At 52.7% G+C, this 25,889-nt stretch overlaps 2 protein-coding genes across 3 annotated transcripts; both read left to right on the top strand.

The window, feature by feature from the left end:
• Positions 1–4,427: 4,427 nt before the first annotated feature.
• EIF4E1B (eukaryotic translation initiation factor 4E family member 1B) lies at positions 4,428–14,315 on the top strand. The gene is made up of 8 exons (XM_049648902.1): positions 4,428–4,524; positions 11,098–11,150; positions 11,246–11,445; positions 11,762–11,857; positions 12,625–12,688; positions 13,469–13,582; positions 13,724–13,863; positions 14,201–14,315. Exons 1-8 carry the CDS (start codon positions 4,428–4,430, stop codon positions 14,313–14,315), a joined length of 879 nt encoding a protein of 292 aa, XP_049504859.1.
• A 1,737-nt stretch (positions 14,316–16,052) lies between these two features.
• On the top strand, positions 16,053–25,444 carry TSPAN17 (tetraspanin 17). Of its 2 annotated transcripts, XM_049648645.1 has the most exons (9): positions 16,055–16,374; positions 19,801–19,851; positions 19,941–20,087; positions 21,186–21,356; positions 23,137–23,262; positions 23,896–23,943; positions 24,585–24,701; positions 24,782–24,843; positions 25,390–25,444. In XM_049648645.1, exons 1-9 carry the CDS (start codon positions 16,288–16,290, stop codon positions 25,424–25,426), a joined length of 846 nt encoding a protein of 281 aa, XP_049504602.1. In that variant the 5' UTR covers positions 16,055–16,287; the 3' UTR covers positions 25,427–25,444. The 2 variants fall into 2 exon arrangements, with proteins under 2 accessions (XP_049504603.1, XP_049504602.1); XM_049648646.1 differs by lacking the exon at positions 24,585–24,701 and having other exon boundaries at positions 16,053–16,374.
• Positions 25,445–25,889: the final 445 nt, after the last annotated feature.

Raw genomic sequence — 25,889 nt, 5'->3', positions numbered from 1 at the left:
TGTGTGTGTGTGTGTGTGTGTGTGTGTGTGTGTGTGTGTGTGTGTGTTATGGTGGTGATTGTCAAATGGCCATAGAATGCCAGGCACACATAGGCCCTCAGTTGGAGCTATGACATAATTATGCCCAAGAAGCTATGGTATCCTAGAGGAAGGGAACTCTGGCAGCTTAGGGGAGTCAGGGAAATCTACACAGAGGAGGTGACATCTGTGATAGGTCTCCTGGGAGAGGCAAGATTTTTACCTGGAAGACAGGCAGGAAGGGTATTTTAGGCTGTGGACATAGCATGGGCAAAGGCACTGTGGCTGGAAATGCAGGGTGTATAAGTGACAGGTGATGAGGTGAGGAGGCAGCCAGACTGTGCAGGGCCTGGAATAAAGTGTTCATAGGCCACTGCTAGAGCTGCAAATTGGTGCATGCTTTTTGGAAGGCAGTTTGGCAATGTTTACCAAAAACATAAATGCATGCTCCTTTTGAGCCAACAGTTCCCCTTCCAGGAATTTATTCCTTGGATTTACTCACACAAACATGCAAGACATTTGTGCAAGGATGTTCACTGCAGCACTGGAAATAATCTGTGTCCCTCCATAGAGGACTGGCTAGGGAAGTGTGTTACATCCACCCAGTGAAATGCTATGTTGCTGTTACAAAGGATGAGCAGGACCCATGTGTACTGACATGGAGTATAGCAAGAAATAGTGTAAAGTGACAGCTTGATGTGCTAAACCGTCATATATGGAACTAGTCAATTTTGATACATACATACACATAGTTATATACAGACCCCTTATATACAAATATGTACACATTTACTTATATCTAGATATATAAGGACCACACCAGCAAGGACCTCCAAAACACTGTTCACAGTAGTTGCCCCTGGCAAGTGGGGCTGAGAACACTCAGGGAGAGAAAGTTTTCCATTTTATCACCTTCCTTCTTATGCTGCTTGGTTATTTTACTTTGAATAGTATTTTACTTGTATAATATTAAAAGCTAGCATAAGGGACATTTGTCATTATTTTTGAGCCCTCAGCATTGACACTCTCCCCTTCCTATATTGGGGGGAATCTCCCACCTTATGAGCCAGGGTCCATCTCCCCCTCTAGGAGGTGAAGGTTTTTTCTTAGCCTTTCTTGCAGCCAAGACCTGTGACTTCAACCCCAGACAGGCCAGTCCCAGACTTGCAACCCGAAGAATCAGGGAAGGAGGGCAGTCTGCTCTGGTGAGGGCAGGTGATATTGGTGGTAGCAGCTCCTACCAGGGACCACAGGCAGCGGTGACACTGCTTCTGGGAGTGTCCAGCACCAACAGGAAAAGCTGCCTTATCCGCGGGGGCTGTAGCGGCAGGGGGTCTGCTTGGCGGTGCAATTTGGGGCGTTATTCCAGGCAGTGTGGTCTTGAAGGGGGACTCTCTGGCCTTCCTGGAGAGTTTCTGAGCTCTCCAGTGTCGGATAATAAAATCCTTATCTACGTAAATTAGCCAGAAGCAATTTTTGCGACTCTTGACTAAGAGCCCCTGAATGTCAGAATCGGTGATGAAGAAGGACCAAGCAGGAGGGACAGGAGGAAGAGAGAAAGACCACGTGAAGGGTATCTGTACTTCCAACTGTAGGAACTGGGAAGTCACTGAGGATTTTAAGCACAAGAGAGACCAAAATGCGATTTGCGTTTTGTGGGACTAAATAGAGGTGGGTTGGATAGAGGACACAGCAAGATCACAAGATAGCTGGGGCAGAATCCACAGGAGGGATGATGGAGCCCGAACTATGGAAGCTGAAGGGAGGCTGGAGGAAGGCTGGAGGGACAGTTGGGTATTATTCAGGAGGTAACTGAGGTGTTGGGGAAGAGGGAGAGGGATGAGTCGGGGAAGGTTCCCAGGACAGCAGGTGAGAGATGCTATTGCAAAATGAAACAGGCATTGAGGAGATGGGGCAGCCTCGGGGGTGGGGGTGATGGGGAGCTTCTTTGGGGCATGATTGGGGCTGACTGTGTGGTGCTTGACAGATGAACTAGAGGAGGTGTTTGGCAGACAGTAGGATGTCTGAGCCTGGAGCTCAGGAAGTCACCCAGGGCTGGCTCCACATATAGATCTGGGCCATGGTGTACTAGGAAATCTTTAACACATGCCTTTCTAAGCAGAGAAGTACCTTGGTTTGTAGAGGTTGCCCACATCCATGGGGTAAATCCCACCCCCCCCCCCACCATGATTGATTTCAGTGTCACAGAGCAGAGAATTGGGAAGAGATGGGCCATAGTATGGCCTTTTACGGTATTTTCACCATACAGACAAAATAGGTAAAAATAATCTTAAGAAAATAGAAAATAGTAAATGGAAAAGAGAAAATGGAAAATAGTAAAATAATTAGAAAGTTCTGTTTTGAGTGTCCATTATGTTTTATTATCATTTTTAATGTTTATCTATTTTTGAGAGAGACAGAGACAGAATGCGAGTGGGTTGGGGCAGAGAGAGAGGGAGGCACAGAATCTGAAGCAGGCCCCAGGCTCCGAGATGTCAGCACAGAGTCTGACGCGGGGCTTGGCCTCACAAGCTGTGGGATCGTGACCTGAGCTGAAGTCGGATGCTCAACCGACTGAGCCACCCAGGCATCCCGAGTGTTTATTATGTTTTAAACATAATTTTTATATAACCATAAGTTTATAGAATTTAATTTTTAAATGATGACTTTACACCTGGCTCAGAAATTCCTGAAGATTTAATAACTGCTCTCATAAGCTGGTCTAAGCCAGCCTAGCACACCGCTGGATTTGGGGTCATTAGCACAGAAGTGGTGGCTGGAGCCATGGGGAGGGTGCAGTTGCACAGGAGAACCTGGAGAGTAAAAAGGAGAGAGTCCAGAACAGAATCCTGAGGCACTGCAAACTTCCTGTGTGGCCAGGGGCAGGGGACCTGGCTAACAGACTGAGATGGAGCAGCACGGGGAAGAGGAGAAACTGGAAGGAGTGGTAGTAGGGATACCAAGAGGATTAGAGGAGAGCTGGTTAAATGCTACCGAGGGGCCAAAGCGATGAGTAGCAACGAGTCCTCGGATTCACAGCAAGTGGCTATCAGGGACTTTAACAGCAGCACAGGGGCTACGGGAGCCCAGGAAGGAAGGGGCACCTACAGAAAGCCTCCAGGAGAAAGTGACATTCTGGCTAGGTTTTGAAAGATGAGAAGGACCCTACAAGTAAGTGATGGTGAGCATTCTTGGCAGAGGATCCAGCAGGTGGAAAAGTCCAGATTCATCAGGAACTAGACTCCTTTCTTCCTGCTCCACCATTCTTAGTACATGGATTCTACCTTCAAGGTCATCTCATGGTCCAAGATGGCTGCCGCAGCTCCAGCCATCATATCTATGCAGAAAGCAGGAGGAGGGGAAGTAGGGTAAAAGAACACCTGCCAGTTGTCTCTCTCACGAGGAATTTTTGGAAGCTAACAACTTCTGCATGTCTCTTGGCTATGCCTAGCTGTAGGGAGGCTGGAAAATTGTGGTCATCTAGCCAGGCATACGACTTCCCAGAGCCAAAGTATGACAAGGGGACAATGGTCACTGAGTGGGCCACTAGCATCTTTGTCACTATTTCTCTTTGCCCCCAACTGTTTTTATTTGGAAAAACTTCAAACCTAGAGAAAAGTTGCAAGCATAGTACAGTGAATAAAGTCTTCAGAAAAATTGCAATGTTAATAAAATCAATACCCAAATATTCTTCATCTAGATTCACCAGGTGTTAACATCTGCTACTTTTTTTTTTTTTTTTTTTTTTTTTTTTGGTCTCCTTCTACGTGTACTATCTCCAGAAGACGGAGCATACTTACTGGGCCGCCACTTTCCAGCACAACGGATACTTCACCCTGTATCACACTGCAGCCCACATGCTCCCCCTTCCCCCTTTAGGGCAGGCCCCTGGGCCTCTCTCTGGCCAGGCCCTAAACATGTGAGTTCTCAGGGACCCCCCCCCCCTCCTCGTTTCCATTCTCTCTCCCCCAGGAAAATGGGTCTCTCCATTCCTCTCTTCCCTCTCCTCTTCCTGAGAATATGCTAAGGAGAATGGTTTTTGAAGCTTGGGGGAGGGTAGGGCTGGGAGAAAATCCTCACTGGAACAGCTGGAGCAGCTGGAGCAGAAAGCATCCTCTTAAGAGGATCATGAGGCTCCTGGTGATCCCAGCCCTTCCTGGGTTTTGCGAAAATCCAGATGGGCCTTTACAACACTGTGTGTGGTGCCTGACGGGGCGATTAAACATTCATCAACATTCCGGCTGTCCAGAGGCCTCAGGGTGGGGAGTGGGGGGAGAGGCAGGCCGGTGGGGGCTGGAAACAGAGAGAGGAATGTGATATTTATTGAACACCTACCGTGTCCCAGGCATTATATCATCAATCCCTAAAATCAGTCCTTTAGAACAGGCATTTTCAATCCCATTTTCCAGATGTTGGAACCAACACCCAAAGAGGAGAAGTCCTATGACTGGCCACTGGCATCTATTGTTTTCAATCAGCTTTTCCTGAGTGCCCGCCATGTGCCAGGTACTGTTCTGGGTACCAGAGATTCAGCAGAAAACAAGACCAATGAAGTCCTTGCTTTTCTAAAACTTAACATTCTGGTAGGAAGCGACAGACACCAAAAGAACTAGTGGCCAAATAAGATGCTTTCGTTTGTGTTGCTCTTGTCCAAATCAGGGATGTCCACCTTGCTACATCTAATGGTCAATCCTGCCTCCTCACTCTGACCTCCGAGGCCTTGCTAAGAGCCAGGCCCTACTTTAGGTACTAGAGAACACAGCTGTGAAGGAAAGAGGCCTGGGTTCTTATGTTCTAGTAGAAGGAGGCAGATAAGTAAAATAAGTAAGTGAACTATATGGTGTGTCGGGAGGTGCTGTGCTGGGACAGGAAGCGAAGAGTAAGGAAGGGCATGGAAAGTGCTGGCGTGGAGCTAAGGGCTTGGACGGTTACATACAGCGGGCAGGGAAGGCCTTACCTGAGTTAGGAATTGAGGGCAGGACTGGTGTAAGGTCCCAAGGCAGGAGTGGGCCCTGAACAAAGACCATCCAGGAGGTGGCGCGGCTGGAGCACAGGGAGTAGGAGAGGAGGCAGGGCGATTCTGGGGCCGTGCAAACCCTCTCCTGGGAGCAGAGGAGCCCTGTGATCTTTTTCCTTTTTTTTTTTTTTTTTTTTTTTTGAGAGAGAGAGAGAGAGAGAGAGAGCACACAAGCAGGGAAGAGGGGCAGAGAGAGGGAGGGAGAGAGAGAGAGAATCATAAGCAAGCTCTGCATTCAGCGCAAGCCCAACGCAGAACTCGATCCTACAACCCTGGGAAAATGGCCTGAGCCAAAATCAAGAGTCAGTCGCTTAACTGACTGAGCCATGAGCCACCTAGGCACCCCTTTCATTTTTAACGGCTGCTGTGTAGGGAGCAGATTGCTCCTAGGCAAAGGTGGGTGGGGGCCAGTTCAGATGCCATCACCATAATACAGGGAAGATGACAGCCACTTGGGCTGGGGTGACGGGAGGTGGATGGAAGTGGCTGGATCCTGGATATGTTTTAAAGTAGAGCTGGGGCACCAGGGTGGCTCAGTCGGGTGAGTGACCGCCTTCTGCTCAGGTCATGATCTCCCGGTTGGTGACGGTTTGTGAGTTTGAGCCCTGGATGAGGCTTGCTGCTTTCTGCGGGGAGCCCACTTTGGATCTTCTGTCCCCCTCCCTTTCTGCCCTTACTCTGCTCATTCTCTCTTTCTCAAAAATAAATAAAAACATTAAAAAAGTAGAGCTGGACATAATGATGTGCTGATGAGCTAGAAAGAGAGGAGTCCAGGATCATTCCAGAATTTTTGGATGAGCAATTGGGAGGATGGAGAAGATGATAGGAGGAGCAGGTCTGGGGACAGGAGACAGAAGAAAGTCAGGAATTGCACTTTGGTTTAATTTTTTTTTTAATGTTTATTTATTTGAGAGAGAGAGAGAGAGAGAGAGACAGAGAGAGAGAGAGAGACAGAGCATGAGCAGGGGAGGGGCAGAGAGAGAGGGAGACACAGAATCCGAAGCAGGCTCCAGGCTCTGAGCTGTCAGCACAGAGCCTGACACACGGCTCACGCCTACAAACCACAAGATCGTGACCTGAGCCAAAGTCAGACGCTTAACCGACTGAGCCACCCAGGCGCCCCAGGAATTGCACTTTAGATACAATAAGCCTGAGACAGATGCACATTAGATACTTGGGTGGAGCTGTGAACAGGCTGTTGGATGTGTTCTTCTGGATTTCACGTAGGACCAGGGGTATATTGTATATGTGACGTTTGATGCCCATGACTGGAGGAGATCACGAAATGGCAAGTGCTGACAGAGCAGTGATGAAGTCCAAGGGCTTAGTCCCAGGGCCTTGTGAAGCAGGAGGGCCCATCAATTTCATTCACATCTGTGTTCCCCAGGGCCCAAAACAGTGCCTGACACAAAGTAACTGCTAAGTCGGTATTTGTTGACCGGATAGCTGACAGAATGAATGAGTGATGCTAAGGGCTAAAAAGGAAATAAAACAGTGATGAGTTAAAGACTGCATGGGGGAGAATGGTCTACTTTATTTTTTATTGAAGTCTAGTTGACACAAAATGTTAATTAGTTTCAGGTGTACAACATAGTGACTTAACAACTCCGTAAATTATGCTATGGAGAGTGGTCTACTTTAGATAAGGTGGTCAGGGAGGACCTCTCTAAGAAGGTGACATTTGAGGGGAGCCTGGATGGTTCAGTCAAGCATCCGATTCTTGATTTTGGCTCAGGTCAGGATCTCATAGTTTGTGAGTTCAAACCCCATATCGGGCTCTGTGCTGACAGGGCATGGAGCCTGCTTGGTATTCTGTCTCCCTCTCTCTCTTCCCCTCCCCTGCTTGCTCTCTATATCTCTCTCAAAATAAATTAAAAAAAGCTTAAAAAAAAAAAGATGACATTTGAGCGAAGCCCTGAAGGACAAAGAGAAGTCAGTCACACAAAAATTGGAAGAGGCATGGCAGTGCAAAGGCCCTGAGGCAGGAGCAAATCTGGCCTGTTGGAGGATCAGTGTGCTTGAGGTACTATGAGGCTGGATCATGCAGAAACTAGCAGGCCCAGAACCTGGACTTTGGATCACACCCTGGGTGTCCTGGAGGGTTTTAAACAGAGGATTTAAGTGATCAGATTAATATTTAAAATGAGCCCTCTGAGGCAAGTGGAGAATGTTCTATAGGGAGGTGGAAAGTAGGAGCAAGGAGAATGTTAGGAGAGATTTGGGCAGTGGCCGAGGCCAGAGATGGCAGGGCTTGCCTGGAGCTGGGACAGTGGGAAGTAAGAGGAATGGGCAAATTCAAGACATTTTAGGAACGGTATGGTAGGATTGGGGTTCAAGAGCCCCAGCTTGTTCAACCCATAGGACCCCATGGGACCAGGGGGTTTGCTTCTGGGGTCTTTCCTTAGTCACCTAACTCCAGACTCCATGGGCTGCCCCATGCTGGAAAATGTGGAAGATGGTGGGAAGGGGTACTGTGGCTGGCAGGACCGTTCCATGCCAGGCTCTAGGCCAGGACTCTAAGGCAGCTAAGACCATGTCTGGCACTTGAAGAGCGTCCTTTCTCCCCTTTTCTCCATCAGATCTAGATTCATGATCTTTCCCCAAGCCTGGGCCTCCTCCAGTGCATTCTCTGTCCAAAATTCTTGGATACTCTTCCAATTGGGAGGTGGGATTATGTCCCTGTCTTTGAATGTGGGCCCTGGGACACTAATAGAATACAGCGGACATGATGTGCCAGGCTTTGGGCCCAGGCCTTAAGGAACTGGCAGCCTCTGCTTCCCATCTCTTGGGATGCCGCTTCTGGGAACCTAGCCACCATGCTGTGAGGAGGCCAAGTGGCCACATGGAGAGGTACACAGAGCTGTCCCAGCCAACACTCCCAGCTGAGGTTCCAGCTGACAGCCAGCCTCAGCTGCCCCACTGAGTGAGCAGATGACTCCAGCCCCAGCCTGTAAGCCACTCCAACTGACAGCACTTTGGAGCAGAGGTGAGCTGTCCCTATTGAGCATGGCCTGAATTGTAGATCTGTGAGCAAAATAGATGATTATTGCTGTTTTAAGCCATTAATTTGGGGGTGGTTTATTATGTAGCAGCAGGTAGTTGGGACACTGTGCCTCACCTCTCCAGAGCCTATCCATCACCAAACACCCCAGTCTTCCTCTAAACACCTCTGAAATCCATCATGTTCTATCTTCCCTGTCACCAGATTTGTCACCTGGACAATTACATTAACAACCTAATAGATCTTCTTCCACTCCCTCTTGCTACCACAGGGTCTGTTCCTACACAGCAGCCCAAAGAACTTGCTGGAAAGTCCATCTATAGCCACCCGAAGCACTCAGTGGCCCTTCACTTTCCTAAGATCAAGACCTACTATCCCTTTCTCCTTTAGGCATCAGCCACACTGGTCTTCCTTTTTTTCCTCCAGTGTCCCATGTTCCCTTTGCCCCAGGGCCTTTGCACATGCTGCTCCCTGACATGCCCTTCTCCACCCACCTAGTTAACTCTTGCTCATACCTTAGGTATCAGCTCAAACATCACCTCATCCATGAACTGCCTCTAAGCTAGTGGTTCTCAAAATGGGATTCCTGACCAGCATCCTCAAGGAACTTCTTAGAAATGCCAATTCTTGGGACACCTGGGTGGCTCAGTCGGTTAAGCGTCCGACTTCAGCTCAGGTCATGATCTTGCGGTTCGTGAGTTTGAGCCCCGCGTCGGGCTCTATGCTGACAGCTCCTAGCCTGGAGCCTGCTCTTCTGATTCTGTGTCTCCCTCTCTGCCCCTCCCCCACTCACACTCTGTCTCTCTCCTTCAAAAATAAATTAACGTTAAAAAAATTTTTTTAGGGGCGCCTGGGTGGCTCAGTCGGTTGAGCGTCTGACTTTGGCTCAGGTCATGATCTCACAGCTCGTGAGTTCGAGCCCCATGTCGGGCTCTGTGCTGACAGCTCAGAGCCTGGAGCCTGCTTCTGCTTCTGTGTCTCCCTCTCTCTCTGCCCCTAACCCACTCACATTCTGTCTCTGTCTCTCTCAAAAATAAATAAACATTAAAAAAAATTTTTTTTAAATAAAAAATAAAAAAAAATTTTTTTTAAATAAAGAAATGCCAATTCTTAGGGGCACCTGGGTGAGTCATTCAGTTAAGTGTCTGACTTCGGCTCAGGTCATGATCTCATGGTTTGTGAGCTGGAGGCCCGTGTTGGGCTCTGTGCTGACAAGTCAGAGCCTGGAGCCTGCTTCAGATTCTGTGTCTCCCTCTCTCTCTGCCCTTCCCCCGCTTGCACTGTGTCTCTCTCAAAAATAAGTAAACGTTAAAAAAAAGAGAGAAATGCCAATTCTCAGGTCCAAGCCCAGGGCTAAGGAATCAAATTCTGGGGGTAGGGCCCAGCAGCTTGTTTGACAAACCCTGCAGGTGATTCTGATCTGTGCACTTGAGAACCGCCACTCTCTCTCTCTCTCTCTCTCTCTCTCTCTTTTTTTTTTTTTTTTTTTGAGAACTGCCATTCTAAATCCCCCAGTTCAGGTTGTGGACTTTATCTTTCCCCATCTGCAAATTCCTTTCCTTCAGAGGTCTGCGTTAGTGATTACACAGGTCTTTGTGAGAGGACCTGATGTCTGGCTCCCCTGATAGAGCAGAGCACAGGGGTCACTCATTATTTGCTCCTCACTCCTTCTAGCACCTACCCCCGTGCCTGGCAGGTATGAGAGCTTAGGAGATGGGGGTTGGGCGGATATTGACTCCAGGTGGTCATGGACTTCCCTGGGTGTGGGAGAGGGGAAGAGACTGGTCACTTTATAGATCTCAGACCCTAAAAGTGGCCAAGGGGAGGGTGAGAAGCCTTAAGAAATTTGGGGAGGCCTCAGCCCTTGCAGAAAAGGGTGCTACTGAGAAGGCAGGGAAAGAGTAGCCAGAGCTTTTCCTCCCTCTTCCCCTCCCCACCCCTCCCTCCTGCACCCTAAGGTAGCCCTCAGCTGATTTGTATTGACCACTGCAGCAGGCCCTGTTTTAGGGGCTTTATGTATTTTATATCATTTAATACAGTAAGCTTCTGAATTATATATCATTAACATTCCTATTTTACAGACAGGGAAACTGAAAACTCTGAGGTTCAGGTACTTGGCTGAAGTCAGGCAGGGAGGATTTGAACCTAGGCTATGTGACTGTTGCACTGCCCCTCCCCCTTCCCTATCAATGCTGAGAACACTCAGAAGAGCAGGAGTGCAGTGGGCCAGTGGGGGGGGGGGGGTGCATATTGGATTGTGGATCCGTGAGGTGGAGGCTCCAGTGTCATGAGACTTTCCCAAATTTTCAAGAGTAACCAAAAATGTAGATTTTTAATATACAGTCTCCCTGTTTCTAAATGATTATGTATTTAAAAACATTTTAAAAATATTTTTTAGAGAGAGAAAGACAGAGCGTGAGTGGGGGAGGGGCAGAGAGAGAGGGAGACATAGAATCTGAAGCAGGCTCCAGGCTCTCAGCGCAGAGCCCCATGCGGGGCTCAAACTCACGAACCAGGAGATCACAACCTGAGCTGAAGTCGGATGCTTAACCTGACTGAGCCACCCAGGCGCCCCAAAATCATTATGTATTTTAAAAAACTCAGATGTTCCCAGAGACCAGATAAACATGGGTGTCAGATGACATTGGTAGCTAAATGAATGGCAACAGAGACAAACAGATACCCCAATGTGTGTATAAGGTCTGACCTGGCTATGAACACTGTCAGAGCTGCTGTTTCTGCCATTTCTGGAATGGTCCACTTTAAACTCTAGGCCCGTCCTCTGTGAGACGTGATTGCACTAGGGGCAGACCCCTAATATTGACCTTTAGCTTCATGTGTCCCAGCCCTCGCATGGCCAGCACCCTATGGGTGAGGGCTGGGTTTGTCTGGTCACACTGTCCCCCTCCCACCCTGCATGCGGAAGGTGCTCACTAAATGCTTGCTGATGGAAGGCATAGCACAAGCCCTTTCCCCTCTGAGCTCCCCCAACACCACGCTGACTCCTCCCCATCCCATGCTCTGGGGGGTGGGGTGGCACAAGTGAGTTAAAAGCCCGCAGCTGGGGGCCAACTGGGACGAAGCCCAAGCAGCTGCATGGCTACTGCTAGCCCTGTGAGTCCACCTTCCTGCCCCTCGTGTAGCAAGGGACGGGGCTGGGGTGGCTGGGCTGGAGCTTGCTGCTCACCCTGATTTCTTTCTTTGGTCAGGTTGGAGAGGCTGAGGGTGGAATCCAAAACTGGGAGGAGAAGGAGGAGAAAGAGGAAGAGAAAGAGGGGGCAGCAGTGGCTGTCCTGATGGCTGAGGGGGCTCTGAATCCCCCTGGGGATCAGCTGTCCCAGAGGAGGAAGGAAGCCCAGGATGGGGGCCCCCAGAGGATCAAGTTGGAGTTACACCCGCTGCTGAACAGGTAAGGCAGGCTTTGTGGCCTTGCACCCGGCCTTGCTCTCTTGCCCCCACTCCCTCATCCAAGAAAGGTCAGAGCTAGCCTAAGACTTGGGCCCCGTTGGTTCTTCTGGCCTTAACCCAGTAGAGATTCTGGCTTCAATTCCCCCATCCTGTCCTAGCCTTTCAGGATCACTGACTCCAGTCACCGTGCAGAGGCCGTACCTAAATCCCATCTCCTTATTTATACTTGAAGGGGTGGGACTTCCCTGCCAGCACCTGCTGCAGGTTCTGGGCCTGGGAGGGGCTCGCTGCTTCCTCCTGGCCTCTCCTATCCCCAGGTGGGCTCTATGGTTCTTCAAGAATGACCGCAGCCGAGCCTGGCAGGACAACCTGCATCTGGTCACCAAGTTTGACACCGTGGAGGACTTTTGGGCGTGAGTGTCTGTTGCTTGTAGAGGAGGCCAGAGCCAGGGGGGTCCTTCCTAGACCCTACCCCTCCAGGGAGCTGTTTCCTACACCACTTTCCAGCCCTCCCTGCGACCTCTCAGCATTTGCTGAGGGTTGAGGCTTGGTGGGTTCTGCTTGGGGGTGGGGGTCACTGGGACTAGGATCTAGGCCCCCCTGAAAACTTCTTGGGGCTTAGGGAAGAGAGTCTCAGGGGAGGAGCTGAGACGCCAGAGCAGCATGGAAGCTTTTTTGTTTGTGTGTGTTGCGTCCATGAAATACAGCCAGATCAACACCAAACCATCCTGCACACCTGGAAGAGAGTCTGAGAGGCGGGAGGAGCCAGGAGTTGACCCTGACTCTGCCACTCCTTGGCTTTGTGACTCTGGACAAGTTCTTTCCCCTCTCTGAGCTGGTCTCAGCCACAAAGTGAGGATTAGGCTGCTTGATAGTGTCCATGGGTGAATCCCAAAACACCCCCTGCCCCGGCACAGGGGCTCTAAAAGCCTCCTGAGGGGTTTGGATGGTCAGGGAAGGCTCCAGGGAGAAGGTGGGATTTGACGGTTTGGGTAAGTAGAGATAGAAGAGGGCAAGGGGTTGGTGAGAAGGGTGAGTGAGCAAAGGCTTGGAGGCCTGAAGGTGGGTGGAAAACAGTGGGGTCTGGTAAGAAGTTGGGGCGGTGAGGCAGGTTGGAACCAGGCCTTAAAAAGTCTGGACTTTCAGCCTGGATTGGGGCGGGGTGGGGGGCTCTCTCCAGGATGTACAGTCACATCCAGCTGGCCAGTAAGCTCTCTTCTGGCTGTGACTACGCCCTGTTCAAGGTAAGCTCTGCCCACCCGCTCCCTCAGGCCACAGGAGGGCTGATTCTCCTCAGCTCAGCTTCTGCATTCCTCCCTCATGGAGAGTTTGGGGGTGGGGTGCCACAGACAGCCTTCCTCAGAGCCAAGGTGGGACTTCCAATCTGAGGAAATGCTATATACAGAAGCTTGGGTAGAGTGTCAGACTAGAGCTGTACTTATAGGACATTTATGAGTCTGGAAGGGGAGAGGGGAGAAGGGGGACCAGGAAGGAGCCCAGGTTTCTGGCCTGGCTCCTGAACTAGGCATATGCATCAGAATTTCCCGAGGACACTCCTCATCAGTGTCCAGGCCCATCCCTGGAGGTGCTGACCTAGCAGGTATGTACTGTGGGGCCCTGGCATCAGTGTTTAAAGACTTCCCCAGGGGGTCTGTGCCCAGCCTGGGATGTCTGGTCTTCCACACACTAGGGTAGCCCCAGAGGCTTTCTTAATCAACCCTCCCCCTTTTGAACTCCTGCGTCAAGGAGCTCAGTTCAGTAAAAGAGACAAACATACACACATATATGACAAGGCTACAAAAGATGACCAGTGTTGAGGATCAGGGGATTGTGGGAGCTCATAGGAGGGTCTGGGGGGTCGAGTGGCTGATGGTGGAAGCTGCCCATACAGAGGGAATGGAAGCAAGAGGGAACTTGGCCTACTGTGGCTTATTTAGGGGTCAGAGCAGCGCCTGGGAAGATGGTTGGGTCCCCACTTCCCTTTGAAGAAAGGGAGGCAGTTGATTTGTCATTCCACCTCTTAGGATGGCATTGAGCCCATGTGGGAAGATAGCAGGAATAAGAGGGGTGGCCGCTGGCTGGTCAGTCTTGCCAAGCAGCAGCGTCACAGTGAGCTGGACCGCCTGTGGCTGGAGACCGTGAGTGGAGGTTGGGAGGGGAGGGAAGGCGGGGGAGGTCCCCAAGAGAAGAGGCTGGCTGGTGTGGTGGCACCATCAAGGACAGTGGGGCAGTCCCTGTAACTGAGGTGGAGGTCTCACCATCCTTCCTTTTGGCCCCAGCTGCTGTGTCTGATTGGGGAGAGCTTTGAGGAGCACAGCCGGGAGGTGTGTGGGGCTGTCATCAACATCCGAACCAAGGGAGACAAGATTGCTGTGTGGACCAGGGAGGCAGAGAACCAGGCGGGCGTGCTGCACATTGGGTGAGTGATATCTCTGGCACAGGGTCTCTTCCAGGGGAGAAGTTGAGGGTGGTGTGGCTTGGCCTGTGAGGGAGACCTCTGGAACTCTCCATGTCAGCTCCTCTTTTTTCCTTACCCATGTATATGAGGGTTTGGAATCCAGGTTTCAAGCTGTTTCCAGCAGGACTCTTTTCTTTTGCGTAAAGAGTCATATTTTGGGTTTCCACATGGGTAAGACGTCACAAGAATGATGGTGGCTGGAACTAGGGTAGGACGTATGGGCAAAGGACCCAGGGTCCCAGGTGATCTCCAGGACTTGCTGCTGACTATTTAATTTCTTCTCCTACTCCTCCCCCAGGCGTGTGTACAAAGAGCGCCTGGGCCTCTCCACGAAGATCGTCATTGGGTACCAGGCCCATGCAGACACTGCCACCAAGAGCAACTCCCTAGCCAAGAATAAGTTTGTGGTGTGATTCAGCTGCTCCTGAGACTCTCACTCTGTGTGTGTGTGTGTGTGTGTGTGTGTGTGTGTGTGTCTGTCTGTCTGTCTGTCTGTCTGTAAGTAAGGGGATGCTGGGCTACAGTGCTGATGCTGGGTAGGACTAGGGGGTAGAGAACCGGGTTCTCACTTGTCCTGGAGTGAATATGAACATTGCTTAACATGAGTTGGGGCCTAGGCATAGATCTGTGGTCAGGGAGCCATCCTGAGGATGCAGAACAGGTGGAGGAAAGCCTTGAGTTTCCTTATTTCACCTGGGGGGTGGGCTGGGGGTGAGTCACTGGGGAAAGGAGAGCTCAGATGAAGGTGGAAAGATGGCAAGAGAACCCTACAATCCAGCACTTACTCTCTCTGCACCCCTGAGAAAGAGGCTGGGTGACCTGAGGGCCAGACTCTTCTGATTTGGGGGAGCAGGCCCAAGACCACTGACACTCTGAGAGCAGGAGCTCAAGGACAGGAGGGGGATGGGCTTTCCTCTTTGTAATCACTCTACTTTAAACCTTTATGAATTGCCTTTCATCAGATTTATAGCCTTGGAGCCTCCCCAGTATCCTGTACCTTCCCTCAAGCAGCCGTGGGTGGGGCCTCGGAAGTGGGGTTGTAGATCAAAAGGGTTGGAGGCTTACAGGCAGAACCCCACTATCTCACAGACATGTGGTGAGCTAAGGACTGAGAGAGTCCTGTGTGTCTACTTGCCCTTTCCTCAGCTGTGGCCAGGGCTGTCTGGGCCTTGCCTGCCTCAGAGTCAGGCTGAATGGAGGCGGGTAGATAGATGAGACAGACAGTGGTGGTTAGGTTTGAGATGGATTAACTGGAAGGTGATGAAGTTTAAGCCCCTTTCTGTTCCTGCTCCAAATAAACACTCACTTCTGAATTATTAGAATTATTAGAATTATTTTTGAGGGTTCTAAAATTGAGTAAGATTTGGGCCCCCCAAAACCTTAATCTCCTGTCCTGCCTTGAGGGGCTCGCGTGAGACACCCCCCCCCCCAAGGGCCCAATCAGGGATCCATCTAGTATGGGGAGAGGGGTAAGATGGGAAGAGTCGGCGAGGTTTCAATGTCAGAGGGTCATTGAGCCAGGGGGTCGAGTATATGCCCCTGGCAAAACTGAAGTGTTGGGGAGCAGAGGCCGCGGCCCTCACAAGACCTAGATGTCATCAGGCCTGAGTTTGAGCCAGTGTAGGTAGAGTTAATTTCCGTTGAGTGAAAAGTGCGTCTGCTTCGATTACACTGTAATAAAATGTCCTGTGTTTTAAAAACACGATCCATATCGCCATCCCCATCTGCTCATTAGAGCATCAGTTACTCTTCTCCAGGACTGAGTTCCAACAGCAAGGCTGGGGACTGAAGTGGCGCTGGTACTGTGCCTGGTGGGGTAAGAGCAACTGAGGGTGTTTCGTACCTGCGACTTGCGGTGCCATCGTCAAGCTTCTCAGGTCCCTAGGACGCTGTGGGGGGGAAAGAGAACGCTGCCGGCGCTCGGGGCGGAGTCAGACCTAGAGGCGGGGTTCCGAGTCGGGCAGAGGGGCGGAGCCTGCCTGGGGCGGAACCTGCCTGGGGCGGAACCTGCCTGGGGCGGAACCTGCCTGGGGCGGAACCTGCCTGGGGCGGAACCTGCCTGGGGCGGAACCTGCCTGGGGCGGAGCCCGGAGGTCACAGACTCAGGCCTAGAGGCGGGGCTCCGAGGGCACAGAGTAGGACGGAGGCGGAGTCAGGCCTAGAGGCGGCGGGGCTTTGAGGGGACTGAGAGGGCTGGGAGCTGGGCTGTCGGGGCGCCGGGGGCGGTCCCTGCGGGGCGGGCGGGACCCGACCGGCTCTCTGTGTGGCCGCGGCCATGAAGCCGCAGCCGCCGGGCTAGGCCCCGGGCGGCTCTAGCCCAGGGCGGCCCGTGGAGGGCCGGGCCAGCCCCATCTCCGGTCCCAGGCCGGCGGGCGACTGCTCACCATGCCGGGCAAGCACCAGCACTTCCAGGAACCCGAGGTCGGCTGCTGCGGGAAATACTTCCTGTTTGGCTTCAACATTGTCTTCTGGGTGAGAGCGGGGTGGGTTTGGGCCCCGTGCTGAATTCAGGTGGCGGGAGAAGGAGGTTCAGCCCCCTACTGCAGGGGCTGGGGGGGAGGGAGGGGGACGGTCCCAAATCCTGAAGGCAGAGAGCGGTCTTTCCCCCCCATCTCCCCCCAGCCCCCATCTCTTTTTCCCACTCCACGCCCACTCCCAGGACCACTCCGGGGAACTACGGAGAGTCCCGGATTGCTGGAGGCGGGTCCCAGGCGCCGCCGGGGTAGGATGTGGGGGTGGAGTCTCCTGGTATCTTCCAGAGTCCAGGTGGAGAAAGGGGAAGGGTCCCAGGGATGCTCTTGGTGCCCCGTCGCCCATTCTCCCATCCAGCCTCATTGCTACTCTGGGGTGTGGGGTGTTCGCTGAACTCCACCCTTGTTTAGCCCACCGAGGGAAGTGTCTCCGCGAAGGGAAGGGCCGGATTCCCTCACCCAGCCTTAAGCTCCTTTGGGGGGGGGGGGGGGGCGGGGAAGGGGTGGTGTGTGGGTCTTGCTCCTCAGTGAGGAGGCTTGCAGGCTGGGGGAGGGCCAATAGCTCTAGTCCTCTGCTGGGGGCAGGAGATCTCCCCTGTTGAGACGTCCTGAGGTGGCCCTGGGGAACAGAATTCAACATTCTACAGCTGACAAAACCGAGGTTTCGCGGGCAGTTGCTGCCCCTGCCAGAGAAGGGAGCTTCAAGTGCCCCTCCCCGGGTGGCATCTGTGCCCCCAGGGCCCTGCCAAGTCATCTTCCCTTCTCCCTCCCCAGTCATCTTCCCTTCTCCCTCCCCCATCCCATCTCCAAGGCTGCTTGCTGCCTCTGCAGTCTGCTCCTGCTGCCTTGTGTCAAAATGCCGGGCCCATTCTGTTTCTTTCAGCAAGACTTTGGCACCGCCCTCCACCCACATGCTGCCCATGCAGTCGCCCCTGTGTGATGGGCCTTCTGGTTCCAGCAATGCTCAGCTCTCCAGGGTGTGGGCAATGTGCAGAGAGTACTGGTGGGGAAGTCTGGAGGCCTGGGTGTAGCAAGCAGAGCTCTGAGACTGGGCAAGTCACTTCTTTCTGGGCCTCAACTTCCCTTCCTGGGAGTGGGGGTAATGAAGCCTGCCCCTCAGGGTTGTTAGGCCGATTAAATGAATTCTAACTTGTATTCACACAGCTATTTTATTTATTATCTATATTTTATAGATGAGGGAACAGGCACAGAGATGTTAAGTCATTTAACCTAGAACGACAGGGCCAGTAAGCACAGAGCCAAGAGGGCAGTGGGTAAAGGTGAGGCAGAGCATTGAGCATAGTGAGTCCCACCCCCCTCCCCCCAACCCCCCATGTCAAGGGGGACAGGCAAGAGAAACTCAGGCTCTTTGCAGGCACACCAACTTTTGCAGGGGAGTGGGGGTGGGGAGCCAGAGCAGGAAAGGCTGGCCTGGTGCTTGAATTTTATGTTGAGGGCAATGTAGAGCAGTGAGGGCTTCAGCGCTGGATAATGGGTCTGCTTTGGCTTTTGTACTAGAGGCAGATCTGTCTAGCTGCATGGGGAGAGTGGGTGAGAGGCATGGGGCTTGGAAGTGGGAGATCTAGGAGGAGGGCTGGGGCACAGCTAGGGGCTGGGGAGTGGGAAGTGAGGAAGGCTCCAGGGGAAGTTAGGAGGCTGAATTGACAGGACTGGGACGCTTGGAGGGCCAAGAGGGTTTCAGGTTTGGGTCAAGGTGGCTGGAGGGAGGTGCCTATCATATAGGCTCCAAGATTTTTGTTTGTTTTAAAGGAAAGCAGACCCTGCTGAGAACCTTCCCACAATTAATACAGTCCAGACTCCTCCTATGGCCTCCAGCACCCTCTGGAGTCTGGCCCTGCTGCCCTTCAGTTTATCCCTCGCACCACCAAACATGATCTTACCTCTGGGCCTCTGCCAGTCCCTCCACCTGGAATTTCCTTCTCACTACACTTTTTCGCTATTTAGACCTCAGCTAAAATATCCCCATTTTCCCTAACTGAAGCATGCCTCCACAACCCCCAGTCACTCCCCACTGCATCACTGTTTGGTTTTCTTTAAAGGATCTGTTGGTATCTGAAATTACCTTGTTTGCTCACTGTGGATTTCTCCCACTGGAGTGTAAACTCCATGAGGGCAGAGAGCTCATTTGTTCTATTTTCTGATGTATTCCCGGCACACGGAACAGGGCCTGGGACTTGGAGGTGTTTGCAGCAGGCAGTTGGACATAGGAGTCTGGAGCCAGGGAGAGGTTTGGGTGGAGATCTGGGAGATGTCGGCATCTGATGGTGTGGATAATAAGTGTGGAGGAGGAAGAAAGCAGAAGGCTGAAGGTTAAACCTGGTTGGGGGTGGGGGGGGGGGGGGGGTGGCCATGTGCATAGGGCAGGTGAAGCAGTGAATCCTGGGAGGGAAAGGAGCAGAGAGAGGATTGGTGTTGGGTAACCAAGGAGGGGTTCAGAAAGGAGAAAGTAGTAGTCAGTCACCTGTCTAAAGGCCATGGGTGGGTCAAATGGGATGAGGCAGGAGAAGTGATGTTTGGTTTCACATTCCAGATCTAGTATAGAGGTGAGGGGAAGGAAAGCTATTTCCAGAGAAGAATACAGCAGTGGGAGGAGTCTGGGGTCAGAGAGAGGAAGGCGTTAAAGTGGGTGATCATGGTGGAATTGACTGGAATTCGTGGGGGGAAGGGGAGGAGCCTATGAAAGCAGGTGGGTGGGGAAGGTCTGAAGAGGTGGGGTCACGGCCTTGTGCTGGCTGGGGCAGGAGGGACACTCTTCCTGTGGGATTGAACATCCGGGAAGCTGCCCAGTCTCAGGTTGATAGCCTTGACATCCAGGGCTCTTCCCAGTAAGGAACTGAGGCCGGATGGTGGGTTGTGCTTAGAAGGCCCAGGCAGAACTGTGGCCAGAAGTTTTCAAGGGCACAGCCACCTGCCCAGACTAGAGTCCCTCAGCTGGATCCTGCTCACATTGGGATTCCTTGTCATTCAGGGGTCTTTGCTTATGAGCTATGAAAACAGAAAATGGAGTAGGGCAACCATCACAGAGTTGGAGGGCAGTGGAATGGCCAGATTGGGAAGGAGCAGAAAGGAGGCTAGGAGCCCAGAACTCAGACAGGTCTGGTGGGAGGAGAGGCTCAGGACATAGCTGCTGCTGCTGCTGCTGCTTGGCAGGAGTATCCTGGCCATCCTCTGCTCCAGTTCTGAGTTCTGGGAAGGGCTAAGGTGGGTTCCATCCTCCAGGCTGTGTTTTGTGGGGGAGAAACACTGGAATGTATTCTTGGAAAGGTAGAAAGGACCCTGGACCCACCCCTCCTCCTCTCTCTCCTCCTGGCTTCCTGAAGACCCTGAGTACTAGGGGGGAGGGGGCTCTGTCCGGGTGGGGAAGGATGCTGCTCCAACCCTCAGCTCTTTGATGCTGCTTCTGCAGGTGCTGGGAGCCCTGTTCCTGGCCATTGGCCTCTGGGCCTGGGGTGAGAAGGTAAGGTGGTGCAGTAGGGCGTGGGGCTGCCATGGGTTGAGGTGGTGAGAGGATCGGGCCGACCACTTGCCTTTGCTCCCCTGGCACAGGGCGTTCTCTCTAACATCTCAGCGCTGACAGATCTGGGAGGCCTCGACCCCGTATGGCTGTTCGTAGTGGTTGGAGGTGTCATGTCAGTACTGGGCTTTGCTGGCTGCATCGGGGCCCTCCGGGAGAACACCTTCCTGCTCAAGTTTGTGAGTACACCCTCACCTAGGCCCACTGGGGACCCCAACCTCCTCCCACATCTATATAGTTAGTACTTAATAATGGGTAGTTTTATTATTACGTTATTATAACAGTAATCGTCAGAATTGTATTACCTATATAGGATTCTTTCTGCTATGACTGAAACCCAGGGGCCTAAGCATGAAAGGGTATTTATGGGCTCACTATGGGAAGCCCAGGGGTGTGCTGGGTGTCAGCACATTTGGATCTAGGGGCCACCGCAATGTCACTTGGCCTGGTCTCTCTGTTTCTCTTCTCTGTCCCTCCAGTTGGCTCCATTCCCCAAGGGGTGGAAGGATGCCCATGAATGGGTGGGGGCTAGCTTCATACTGCCCCTCCGGGAACCCCTACTAGAGGCTGAACCTCTCTCTTCCTAACCATCCAGTCTTTTTTTTTTTTTTTTAATTTTTTAAGTTTATTTTGAGAGAGTGAGTGCAGGCATATGCGCATGTGTGAGTGGAGGTGGGGAGGAGGGGGGGAGGGAGAGAGAGAGAAAGAAAGAGAAAGAAGAGAGAGAGAAAGAGGGAGGAAGGGAGAGATGGAAGGAAGGAAAGAATCCCAAGCAGGCTCCTTGCTGTCAGCGCAGAGCCTGAGGAGCCTGAGGAGCCTGAGATGGGTTTCATCTGACTGAGAGCAGGACCTGAGTAGAAATCAAGAATCAGAAGCAGTCCCTTCTTTGCATCTCTTTGGTCCAGATTGGCTGTCTTTGGACCAATCCCTGTGGCCCTGGGAGAGGTAGCGCTCTGATTGGTGGGCTCCTCTAACAGGCTATGTCCTCTATCTGGGAATGGGGAAGGAGGTGGAGGTGGCTCTGCCTGAGCCACAGGAACTAAATTAAAGGCTATGTGGAGGGTGGTTTTTCAACGAAAACAGGATGATTACCAGAGGAAGCAGAATAAGTGGGTTATAAGAGCAGTGCTGTCCTTCACCATCATAAAACAATGTTAATGGGAGAAAAGGTGGGGACTCTCCACTTTCTTGGGTTGGGGTGGGGGTGGAGCTCTGCCCCGTGGCACCCGCAGGCCCTGCACCTCTGATCCCTACAATCTGTATGTCCCCCACCCCAGTTCTCCGTGTTCCTCGGCCTCATCTTCTTCCTGGAACTGGCAACAGGGATTCTGGCCTTCGTATTCAAGGACTGGATTCGAGACCAGCTCAATTTCTTCATCAACAACAATGTTAAGGCCTATCGGGACGACATTGACCTCCAGAACCTCATTGACTTTGCTCAGGAATATGTGAGTCCAGCACCAGCCTGGGCTACCTGCATGAGGCTCCTGCTGGGCAGATGTGTGAAAGAATAAGTCCCCGTGTGTGCTGGGACCATTCCTCCACCCATGCCCCGGGGAAAAGAGCCAGGAGGCCCCTGTCTGAGGGGAAGCTAGTTTACGTGATCCCTGTAGGTCCCCATTATGCCTAGTTCTGCAAGGACCCAGTGTTGGGGAACAGAGGCCAGAGACTCCAAACTGGCAGGTCGTAGGCCAAGGTTTACAATACACTTAAAGGAGAAAATTTGATATAAAAATATAAATTTCCCCTTCTAATAAACTCTGGACCCATAGTCTTGGCTGCGGTTACATTGCTGCTATCCCCTTTGCTGGTATAGGAGCTCTCTGTTTGCCATTGTCTGCCACTCTTTATTTTATTATACCTGTTGGCCCTCTTCTCTCATTTTTATTGTTTGGCCTCTGGACATGTTAGAGTTTGAGACTTTCCCCCTCAACCAAAGCTCTGCTCTTAAACTCTATACCTAACCAATGTGAAGAAGCAGTCAGTGAACAGTTCACGAGATCCTAGACACCTCCTGCCTGCACCTCCTCATCCACTCACACCCACTTACACATAGTCTCACCCAGTCACATCCACTTCCACAGTTACATGCCTTCAGGGCCGTCAACCCAAGAGACTATTCCGGGATCCAGAGATGAACCAGAGCTGGTACCTCTTGGAGGACTTTTCAACTCAGGACAGAGCAGACATATAGTGAGGCAGTTAGGATATGATTTATTTGTTCATTCAACACAGAATTGGTACAGGTTTATTGTGTGCCAGACCCTGGGAAGGTTGCTGGGAATTCAGTGGTGAAAAAAGCTGGGACTTGTCCTCATGGGGATGGCAGTCTGGGGCGAGAGACAGATGATAAGCAAAACAGACAAATGTACGTGTGCGCGCGCACGTGTGTATACAAAATTGTGAATAGTGGTAAGAGCTGAAATGAGGAAGGGTGGAGAAGAGGAAGGCCTTGGAGAAGAAGCAGGGTTGTGGAAAGAGGGGCAGATGTTCCCCAACAGGAACATCAGTGCTGAGCAGAGCGAGAAGAGGCAGGCAGAGGCCAGGCTGTTTGCTGGGACCTGTGCACACAGAGCCGCTGGCCAGGCCTCACTCTCCCTGCTCTGCCCATAGGGGCCTATCTCTGTCTGCATTAAGCTGGTCCCTTGAGGGCTGGTTTCTGTGTTGGGTGGTCTAAGGCATGTGCTCCTGCCTCCCCTGACTCACGAGCTAGTTTCAGTGCGGCCTCACACTCACTATTGCCACGCCTAGGGAGGCAGTGCACGATATTCTGGGTAGAGGTGTTGGGGATATAGGTGCTGCCGTGGCATTTATGAAGTGTAAGGGTGTATGACGGTGACAGGGTTACCCTCTTGTCCCTGCAGAGAGGAAGAGAGAAAGTCTTCGCAAAATCTCTGGGGCAAGTGTGGGGAGACCCAGTACAGACATGGGGTTCAGTGGTACCTTCCCCCACAGGGCTTGGCCTGATACCCACTTCTCAGGGCACCCCTTCCCAGTACCCCCCTGCCCCCACCAACCTGGGCAGGAGCATAGTGATGCTCTGATGGTCTGGGCTTAGGTCTGGCCTTTCAGTTGGGAGGGTGAGGAGGGGCCCACCTGCCCAGCTGCCCCTAGACCCCCTCGCAGCACAGCCCTGCCCTGTCTCCCTGTAGCCTGGGCCTGTCTCCAAACTGGATGGGGCTCCTGGGGTGGGCCTGGCTCACCTAGGGCTCTCCTCTCGCCCCTTAGTGGTCTTGCTGCGGAGCCCGAGGGCCTAATGATTGGAACCTCAATATCTATTTCAACTGCACTGACTTGAACCCAAGCCGGGAGCGCTGCGGGGTGCCCTTCTCCTGCTGCGTCCGGGACCCTGCGGTGAGTGGGATGTGGTAAGGAGGGGCAGGGGCATTGCTGTGCGCAGACCAAGTATGGGAAAAATCCACCACAGGGCTTGCTGGGCTCAGCCCTGCTCTGGGGGCCTTGGGTGCCGGGGGTGGGGGTCATTTTACATGGGAGCACCCCTCCTACACTGAGGAGTTTGTGTCCGTGGGCAGCAGTGGGGCCTGCGCCCCTTCAGCAAAACCTGTCTCTATGATTGTAGTGAGGCAGCTGCCACACCGCTGGGCCGCCATGCTGGTGTGGTCGGGCGTGGGGCTTCTGACCCCTTGTATGGCTTTCTTCAGAGCAGAAACTTCTCCTGGTGACTTCTCTCCCAGCACAGTTCACCTGGGACACTGAGGGCCAGGATTCTTCCCATTCTTAGAAAACACGAGCAGGCAGGATTCCTAAACAGAAGGCAGCTCAGGCTGGCATTTGTAGCCATGTGTCCTGGCACCAAGGAAAGAGGTGTATGGGCCTCTGTGAGCCTTGTCTAGGAGTGGTGGGCATGGCGGAGTCCATGGTTCCATCTGCTTCCCCTGAGAAGCAAGAACCACTCCAGTGCTGGGTGTCATGGGCCCCCGTGGGATATCCCCTCACCAACTCGCTTATTGGCCTATTTCTCCTCAGGAAGATGTCCTCAACACCCAGTGTGGCTACGATGTCCGGCTCAAGCTGGTGAGAGGGGTGGGGACAGAGTTGGGGGCATTGGGATGGAAAGGGCAGCCTCCCATAAGCTCCTCTGTGAGGTCTCAGGAATTCTGTGGGGGAGGGGGTACTGAGTCCTAGGAACCATCCAGGCATCTAGAGCTTGGTACTTCCAAACATGGGGGCAGTGGACCCATGAGCACAGACACAAGTGTGTTTGCTTGTTGCAGCTCTTTGTCGAGCACCCATTGGTGCTCACACCTGGCAGTGCCCTAGATGCTAGGGATTCATGGTCATGAGCTAGGTAGACAGAGCCCCTGTTCTCAAGGAGCTCCCACACTAGTAGAGGGAGAAAGAAAGAAAGCTAATGGATAAATACATGTGAACAGTAATGTGACAATTTCAACCAAGAGCTTGAATGCAAATAAAGTAAGGGAGGTTGATAGGTTTGGGGCCGGGTGGTCAGGGAAGACCTCCTGAAGGAGGGGGCATCTGTTCCGAGATTCTGATGACCAGAAGGAATCTGTCATGCAAAGGCCCTGTGGTAGAGCTCCATCCAGGCAGCAGGTGCAAAGGTGTAAGACCCTGGGGTGGAGACAAGCTTGGCAGTCTAGGCTGAGAGGAGGCCTATGGGGGTGGGTGGGCCAAGCCCCTTGCCTGTGTGTCCCCAGGAGCTGGAGCAGCAGGGCTCCATCCACACCAAAGGCTGTGTGGGCCAGTTTGAGAAGTGGCTGCAGGACAACCTGATCGTTGTGGCTGGGGTCTTTGTGGGCATCGCCCTCCTCCAGGTACTGACTCAGCACAGCATGCCCCCCCACACCCTTGCCCTGCCGGCAGACTTTCCCTCACTTGCCTCTTTGTCCTACAGATCTTTGGTATCTGCCTGGCCCAGAACCTTGTGAGTGACATCAAGGCAGTGAAGGCCAACTGGTGAGGCTGCCACACTGGCCATGGCCACCTGCCTGGCCTACCCAGGGACCCGCCCCCCACCCCTTCCCCTGCCACTATACCCATGATGGGCAAGGCTATGGTATTTCCGCTGCATAGGGAGCTTGAGTGTGTGTGCGCTGTGCACCTGTAGAGAAAGCTGTGTGCCTCTGCCCGGGCTGCCTGTCCTGGAGCTGTGTGCATGGAGGGCAGGTGTGTGTGTGAGTGTGCACAGGGAGCCACCATTACAGCTGTTGTTGGGTGGTGGGCTCTCCAGGGGACTAGGAATGGCCCAGCTAAGAGGGTCCAGGCCTGGTGGGGTGAGGTGGGGTGGGAGGGGCCCCCCGCCCAGGCTGAGACACACGTCTGTGTGCGTGGCTACTAGGGCAGGCTTGGGGCCTGCTGTTGCTGGGGACACAGCCTCATGCAGCCTCAGAGCTGTCTTCTCTACTAGCTGTGACCTTGACCCTGCCAGAAGCCCCCTTTGGCCTCAATGTCTCAGACTTTAAAATGGGTCCAAGAATTTTTTCTCCCTCGCTTGCCTCTCAGGATCAAACATGATGATGGCTACAAACTACTCAAATAAACAAAACCTTGAAAACCACTGGCTTACGCCCACCATCTCGGAGGTTCTGTCAGCGGCAGGGCCTCAGCAGTACTCTCCACCTGGGGCCCCGGCCCGGATGCACCCTGCCAGCGTGTTTTCTTGGCCTAGGCAGTGTATACAATTGAGCCAACCTTTAAAACTTGGTGTATTTCACATAAAAGTCCAGCTCCCCAGCATCTTGTGAAGAATGGCCATCTGGCCACAACGGCTCTTCAGTGGCATCATCTCCTGGGACATATGCTTCCTGTTCTCTGCCTGGCCTGTTCTGCTCACCTAAGTGCCCTGCCTGACCCTGTAGGCTGGGAGTTGGCCTCCCCCACCTCTGCAGGGTTTTCCCCTGCAAATGCTGCGAGGCTGCTGTGGGCCAAGCCCGGATTGAAGCATGGGAGTGAGAAGAATGGGGAGGCTGGAGCCTGCCCCGAAGAGGCCACAGCCTGGGAGG

Source organism: Panthera uncia, assembly GCF_023721935.1.
Source record: "Panthera uncia isolate 11264 chromosome A1 unlocalized genomic scaffold, Puncia_PCG_1.0 HiC_scaffold_17, whole genome shotgun sequence".
In the NCBI taxonomy this organism is placed as follows: Eukaryota; Metazoa; Chordata; class Mammalia; order Carnivora; family Felidae; genus Panthera; species Panthera uncia.
Note: the sequence above shows the minus strand (reverse complement) of the source record. Positions and strands in the feature narration are given on the sequence as shown.